We start from the raw sequence: 8,128 nt of genomic DNA, 5'->3' as shown, positions 1-8,128 counted from the left end.
TTCAGGACTGATTTCCTTTAGGATGGACTGGTTGGATCTCCTTGCTGTCCAAGGGACTCTCAAGAGGCTTCTCCAACATCACAGTTCAAAAGCATCAATTCTTCAGCTTTCTTTATAGTCCACCTCTCACATCCATACATGACTACTGGAAAAACCATAGCCTTGGCTGATGGAACTTTGTTTGCAAAGTAATGTCTCTGCTTTTAAACATGCTGTCTAGGTTGGTCATAACTTTTCTTCCAAGGAGTAAGCATCTTTTAATTTCATGGCTGCAGTCACCATCTGCAGTAATTTTGGAGCCCCAGAAAATAAAGTCTGACACTGTTTCCACTGTTTTCCCATCTATTTGCCATGAAGTGATGGGACCAGATGCCATAATCTTTGTTTTCTGAATGTTGAGTTTTAAGCCAACTTTTTCACTCTCCTCTTTGCTTTTCATCAAGAGGCTCTTTAGTTCTTCTTCGCTTTCTGCCATAAGGGTGGTGTCATCAGCATATCTGAGGTTATTGATATTTCTCCTGGCAATCTTGATTCCAGCTTGTGTTTCATCCAGCCCAGCGTTTCTCATGATGTACTCTGCATAGAAGTTAAATAAGCAGGATGACAATATACAGCCTTGATATACTCCTTTCACTATTTGGAACCAGTCTGCTGTTGCATGTCCAGTTCTAACTGTTGCTTCCTGACCTGCATACAGGTTTCTCAAGAGGCAGGAAAGGTGGTCTGATATTCCCATCTCTTTAAGAAAAATATATGCCAACAATTTATTTTCCTGATTTAATAAAATCACAGAATCTTTCAGTGTCTGATGTACACCCTGGAGTTGTTTTGCAGATATCGTAACTGCTCCCAAAGGGAAAAGCAGAATCTTAGAGTTGGTTCTGGGACATGAGTCTGCCTTCTCCCCAGATTGCTGGCTTTTTTGATTAAAGCAACTTTCCTTTCTATCAACATTTGCTTCTGGAATTTTGACTGGAGTATTGACTTTTGAGCAGGCAGCAGCCAAACCTGAGTTCAGTTAACATCCATTCCCTTTTCCTTCTGCTTTACAGAACTAGTCAGTGGGACTGTGAAAGTCTGCATTTGTTGTTTGGCACGATCTGTGGGCCTTTGGAGCTGTTTTGAGCATTAAGCCCCTCAATGTATAAGGACAGCCCTCCACTCTGCATATGGGAAGAAATATCCCTACATCTTAAGTTAAAAATCTTTGGAGACCACTGATTCTTGTTTTAGAAAGGATATAATACGAGTGCAATGATGCCTTATTCTTACAGATTGATTTTACATAGAATTGACAATCAGATTTTCTTTTAGGTCATTTAGTTTTCCTTTATCTCATTATTTTTCATTTACCACAAAGATACAAATAATTTTTACTTATACCTTTAAAAAACTTTCTTACAATTAGAAATCAATTACATTTTAGTCTTTGACATGAAAAATTATATCTGGAATTTATCATCTACATATTTATCATACCTAGCGTTCGAATAGTTAGTGAATGGAAACCCATGGCAAGTGATTTCAGTTCAGGTTCAACATTTCTGAAATAAGATAAAGGCAAAGAAACATTAAACATTCCTAAAATACCAACTGAGTTAATATTAAAGCATTTTTCAGTGTTATTCTTTATGATTGAATAAAAACCCTCAAGCGAAGGCAAACGTCTGAATGACATTAATAGTTATTATTCCTTTACTTATTCACTGTTACAAGTTCAAGACAGTTTTACAAACATTTTCATGTTTTATCTTTAGGAAATCCTGAGATAGTGGTTGAAATAGAATTATGATATCTATGAAGACAATAATTTCATGTAATCTATTTAGTTTACATAGGCCATATGAGAAGGCAAATATGTTTATGCAGGTTTTAGACTGAGTAGAACTCTTTTTTGTACCTTCTTTCTATCATTGCTGTTAACAGAAAAGTTAACTAATATGTTTCATGTCAACAAAATATAACCAGGAAGATCAAAAAGTTATCTATATTCTAGTGTCTAGTGTATTTAAATGTCATTTTAAAGGTAGTAAGTACATGTTAATCCTTTCTTAAAAATTAACTCAGTCTTGCATTTAGAAAGTTCTTTCCACAATTCCATTTTTCTATGTTCAGTTAGCTAATGACATGACCATCTCTGATACGGTGAGGGATTAAGGCTCAAAAATTCTGTTTTTACCAAAATATTGATTTAACTGATACAAAGGCTTATTTTTTCTTGGTTTGAATGACTGTATTTATTCAGAGATAAACTTTGTCATTCAACAAACCTTTGCCAAGTGCCTCCTACGAGACTCTATGCTAGTCTTTGTTCTTGATAATAAAGAGATAAATCATGTTTCATAGTAAATAGATACCTTTGTTATTGTTAGTCAGTAAGTCATGTCTGACACTTTGCAACTCCATTGACTGTAGCCCATCAGACTTCTCTGACATGAGATTTCCCAGGCAAGAATACTGGAGTGGATTACCATTTCCTTCACCAGGGGATTTTCCAGACCCAGGGATTGAACCCATATCTCCTGCATTGACAGGTAGGTTCTTTACCACTGAGCCACCAGTGAAGTCTAACTAGATGCCTTTGGGAAGTCATTTAGCCTCTCTTAGCCCTAGTTTCGGAGAAGGCAATGGCAACCCACTCCAGTACTCTTGACTGGAAAATCCCATGGACAGAGGAGCCTGGAAGGCTGCAGTCCCTGGGGTTGCTAAGAGTCGGATATGACTGAGCGACTTCACTTTCACTTTCCACTTTCATGCATTGGAGAAGGAAATGGCAACCCACTCCAGTGTTCTTGCCTGGAGAATCCCAGGGACGGGGGAGCCTGGTGGGCTGCCGTCTATGGGGTCGCACAGAATTGGACACGACTAAAGCAGCCTAGCAGCAGCAGTAGCAGCAGCAGCCCTAGGTTCCTTATTTTCTTAGTAGATTTATCTTGTCTGTTATGAGGATCCAATATAGCGAGCTAGCCCTCCAATCCTCCATTTTCTTTACACAAAATTGTCTGTTAAGTCTTTTAGGAGTGCTACTGTTGAGTGAGATTCTCAAAAATATCCAAGAAAGCTTATAAAAATAAACAATATAAAAATTAAATTAAGCATAGCATAATAAAAATTAAACACAGCAGAATTATTTATTAAAAGAGAAAATGAATTGAAAGGGGTTTTTGTCTGTTTTTTCAAAAGACAGGGACACTTCCAACTAGCTGAACTGAGGACTCACAACAATATATTTGAGGGCAGTGAAGCCATGCTAGCACGCAGAGGATGTCATGTTATTCAAGGAGGTGGTTTCTTTGCTGAGGACGTAGTCATGAGGGAACCAGCAGTGACAGTTAACTAGTGCATTTAGCTATCTCTCTTGAATATCAGAATTTTTAAAAAGGGCTTTTGGAAAGAGAGAGAATTCAGTTTGTTCTTGGTTGAACTCTCTGTAACAAGTGCCTGAAATGTTACTTTTCATTGCTGTTGATTTCTTAAAGGGTGCTTTTGGCATGCATGCCAGATGCAGTAGAGGCAAAACTGAGATATTTGTTATCAACTTGTATTTTTACTCAAGGAGTGGGATGGTGGGCAGGAGAATTGAGGGGACTTGGAGATTGAGATAGTATCTTCCGGCAAGGGGGCTTGAAATCTTAGACAGCCCTGAGGAAATGATAGATTTATGTGTTATAGTGACACACACACACATACACATATATACAGTAATGATCACAGACACTCCTACATTCACATGCACACACACTCACAGACCCCCATGCTCATACTTACATGCATGATCTCATGCATAAACACATCATTATCATGTAAAATATTGTTCACTGCAGTGTGAGTCCTACATCAATCTGTATGGGAACAGGTACTTTATGTATTTTATTCACAATGGATTATTCCTCACCAAATGTGGTTTAAGTATTTGCCTAATCAATGAAGAAAGGAATAAATTCTGCTCATATATGTTTCTTTTCTCTATGAGGGTATTTCTTTTCTCTATGAGGGTAGGTCAAAAGCCATTCTTTTGGCTAGGATTAAAAACTGGAATATCAGAGACTGTTTATATTAGTTTGTCTGTCTGGTTCCCAAATTTTAAAAAATGAAATAAATAGGTGATTCACTCTGATAAGCATCTTAAAATTAGAAGTTCTTTTAGAATCACAACAGGATTCTTCCACATTGAGGCAGTTGTCAATCAGTCTGTGTCTTAAAATTCTTATTAAGAGAAGAAATTTTGTAGTGGAGATCAAATTTTGTAGATTTTGTAGTGGAAGAATCCAAGGCAAAATTATTAATAATTATGGCAGTGAAGTAGCACACTAATTCTAAGAAAATACACTCATAAAATTTAAACATTACAAAATCTGAATTTGGTTTCCAAATATAATGGGAAATATGTACATTATTAGGTATGTTTATCAGCTAATATACATAAGTGAAGTCGCTCAGTCATCTCCGACTCTTTGTGACCCCGTGGACTGTAGCCCACCAGGCTCTTCTGTCCGTGGGATTCTCCAGGCAAGAATACTGGAATGGGTTGCCATTTTCTTCTCCAGGGGATCTTCCCAACCCAGGGATCGAACCTGGGTCTCCTGTACTGCAGGCAGATGCTTTACCCTCTGAGCCACCAGGGAAGCCAAACCCCTTTTAAGAAGTCATACTCACTTAAAAATCAGCATGATATTTGAGGTGCTTCCTAATGCAGCAGAAAAAAGGGTAAGTATTTGCACTACTATGTAAATATAAAATTTTCTTTTACAGTCATCACTTTTCGGGCATTCACCCAACTTCATTGAGTTATTTTTGCTCTGGAAACCATTTTCTTCCACACAACTACAGTTATGAAACACCTAAAAAATAGTTTTTGAAATATTACAGAATATATTTGCAAAATATGACTGGGCTATGAATATATTCCATTATATTTAAAGACATCTCACTCATTTAAGCTAAAATATTTACAGTTTTAAAGAAAATATTCTAACAATGTTAAGTATTGAAAGGCATAATAGTTTTCTGGATTCCTTTCTAGATTAAAAAATATTTTTAATAAAATATTAAAAGTTAATACTTTTCAGTTATCCCTAAATTAAAAATTAGGAAAGAGTATAAAAAAGTAATGTCTAGAACTCTGTAAATAATTTTCTCATTAATATGAAAGTTTAGAATATTTCTCTACTACTCACTTTTATTTTCTATAGCACACTTACTTACTCTCTTTAGCAATTTCTATGATGTGGGACGATCCCTGGGTAGGAATTGTCTAGTGAATCCAGAAAATATGGTAGTTTGGGAGGGGCCAAACCCAGGACTAAGTCCACCCACCAGACCATAGCAGAGGTCAAGGCAAAAGGAACCAGGCAGAGATGCTAGAATTATGCTTTGGCCAGCAAACACACCATTCGATTGCATAGTGACAGATTATAGGATAAATAATGCCATTACCCAAGAGGTTCAGCACAGCAAAATACCCTAAAGGTTAGGGCTCAGCAGGAGAAAATTTAGGAACAAATGATTTTAGAGACTTACTTTAGCAGGCAATTTATGGGGCTAGATGGCTTTAATAAATTCTTTTCTGAGTCTAAGCTAAACCAATGTTTAAGGGAAGTTTGAACCCGTTAATGCCAAAGACAAAATACTGAGGGAGGAACTGAGGAAGAATTTGAATTCATACTTATTTGATGACCGAGTTTTACCTTTTCACTAAGTGTAGTATGGAGAAGCTCTTTATATAGCAAGTCCATTGGTCAATAAAACCAAACTTAGGTACAAAGAACATTATTGTGAGTGATTAAGAAGGGATGACATATTACTAAGAATTTGGTAAAAGACACTCCCCGGTGGTCCCCAAATGATAAAATCATTGCTAGTTTTAAGATGTTTTCATAGTAGACAGAGCTCTCTTTAGGATTCCAACATCATGTCGCTTCCAGCCCTTCACGCATGGACATGGTGGAACAATATATTAAAAGGGCAGTCTTAGTGAGAGGCACTAACTATAGCCATAAATATGAGATGTGGTTTTTTTTACGTATAGTCTTTGGGGAATTTTTGTGCAAATTTATGTTTCAGCTTCAAAGAACCTAGGTTCTTCAAAGTCCTTGGTACCATTCATTTATGCAATTAACATGACTATGAGCAAGAAAAACGATGGAAAAAAATTTGAAAAGCAAAGACAAAAGGATGTGGTAGAGAGCAATGATCATATTGGATGATATTGCTAACACTGGTGATAGGAAAATGGCCCAGGAAATGAGATATTCAGTGGATTGGAAGTGGAATGGATAACACCGTGGATGATGCCCAGCTGTTGGAAGTTACCTAGGGAAGAACTCATAATTTGCATGGAAGGGGATATTTTTAGTGAAGAAGGCAATGGCATTCCTATGGGAGATGTTAGCAATAGGTAAGCAGAATATTGTTACCTTGGATAGGAGAAGTGCCAGTTTTGAAAAAAAAATCAAAATTAGAAGTCAAAAATTGGACAGTCAAGTGAGTTGCTGCTGCTGCTAAGTCGCCTCAGTCATATCCGACTCTGTGCGACCCCATAGACGGCAGCCCACCAGGCTCCCCTGTCCCTGAGATTCTCCAGGCAAGAACACTGGAGTGGGTTGCCATTTCCTTCTCCAGTGCACGAAAGTGAAAAGTGAAAGTGAAGTCGCTCAGTCGTTCTTCATGACCCCTTGGACGGCAGCCTAACAGGCTCCTCCACCCATAGGATTTTCAAGTGAGGAGGAAGCCTTAATCAATTTCTTGGGAAGTCGAAGGATATCGAGCTTAGAGATAAGATCTCTAGAATCTATGTGCAAGACAGCACATAAATGGCTGTTCATCTAGCTTGACAAGGGATTGGCTCAAGACTTCCACTTAGCATTTGAAGGGTTGAGTACCTCCAACCGAATGGAAATCATATCCTTTAGTCAAATGAAGTGCTTTCTAAAGATCTAAGTGTTCTTAAATTTCAAAAGGCCATAGTCTTATAAACACAAGAAGAAAAAGTGGGAGTATTCTCCTGAGAATTCAAGCCAAGAAAAACCTATTGTGTCTCAGGCAGGATTTTATGTGGGGCTTTGTTTACATATTACAGCCATCACAATGACAAGCAATAAGGGGAATCTTTTTCTATCTCTTTGCTGGGGACCTTAGTTGTAAAAATATCTGACACATCATTATCAAAGTTTAATAAGTTACATTAAATCTGCAACTTTGATTAAGGAGAAGTAAAAACTAATACTCACAATAGACTTTTTGCTGCCACTTGAAGATGTACATCCTGCTAAACAAGGTGACATGTAAGTTATTCCATTGCTCCCACAGAGTGGTTCCCATTGAGTTGGGTCACAATTGCAGTCTGAGTTGCAATAAGAAAGTGGTACATTTACATGCGATGCCACTGGAGTATTTCTGGAAATATATGATAGACATGTATCAGAGAGAGAAGAGAGAAAGAAGGGGAAAGAGGAAAAAAAGATGAGGAGGAGAAAAAGAGAAGGAAAGGGAAAGGATGAGAGAGGAAGAGGAGAGGAGGAATAATGGAAAGTGTTGTCTTTAAATTAGAGAAATTTTGCTTTTCCAAAATGACAAAGTTTATTTTTAGTGCTTATTAATTTTCTCACCTTTTATCACTACCCGGACACTATTTATTATGTAGAAAAAGTAAAACATAAAGAAGAGACCAAAGAGGGTAGGTCTTTACGAGGCTATTAAAAAATTACTTTAAAAAAATCACTTCATTTTTCTGAAAATGATTCTGTTCAGTAGGGTCATGGCATTAGGCTAAGGTTCTTCCCAGCTCACTGTAAAGTCCCATGAATCTGTGAATGTTACTCAACTAGTTTGAATTTTAAAATCTATACTTTAACTACAGAAGAAAATAATTCAACATGGACAAAGGAGAATACTTAAGGATCATTTTTTTAAATCAAGAGCAATATAATCAATTGAGAGAGACTAGAAAAGCTTCATAAGAAACTACAACAAATTTTATAATAATTTACTGTAAAACATAGTTGTGCTTATGAAATATAATCTTATGGCTATATTTATAAAACAAACTATTTGCACAGTTAATTTTCTGACTACAGATTAAAAAAAATTCTTGTTTTTGGTAAAAATCTTGATAAATTATCTTTGAATG

The 8,128-nt window shown here is 36.7% G+C and overlaps 1 protein-coding gene across 1 annotated transcript in view; it reads right to left on the bottom strand.

The window, feature by feature from the left end:
• The window catches only part of LOC105000203 (solute carrier organic anion transporter family member 1B3-like), a 70,849-nt gene that overhangs the window by 4,439 nt on the left and 58,282 nt on the right, over nt 1–8,128 (bottom strand). The window contains exons 11-13 of the mRNA XM_010855931.1: nt 7,230–7,395; nt 4,657–4,841; nt 1,480–1,544 (exon numbers count right to left, since the gene is read on the bottom strand). Of these exons, the coding sequence (XP_010854233.1) occupies nt 1,480–1,544; nt 4,657–4,841; nt 7,230–7,395 (416 nt within the window). The remainder of the gene's footprint in view (nt 1–1,479; nt 1,545–4,656; nt 4,842–7,229; nt 7,396–8,128) is intronic.

The sequence above is a fragment of the Bison bison genome, unplaced genomic scaffold (genome assembly GCF_000754665.1).
Source record: "Bison bison bison isolate TAMUID 2011002044 unplaced genomic scaffold, Bison_UMD1.0 scf7180017864370, whole genome shotgun sequence".
Taxonomy (NCBI): Eukaryota; Metazoa; Chordata; class Mammalia; order Artiodactyla; family Bovidae; genus Bison; species Bison bison.
Note: the sequence above shows the minus strand (reverse complement) of the source record. Positions and strands in the feature narration are given on the sequence as shown.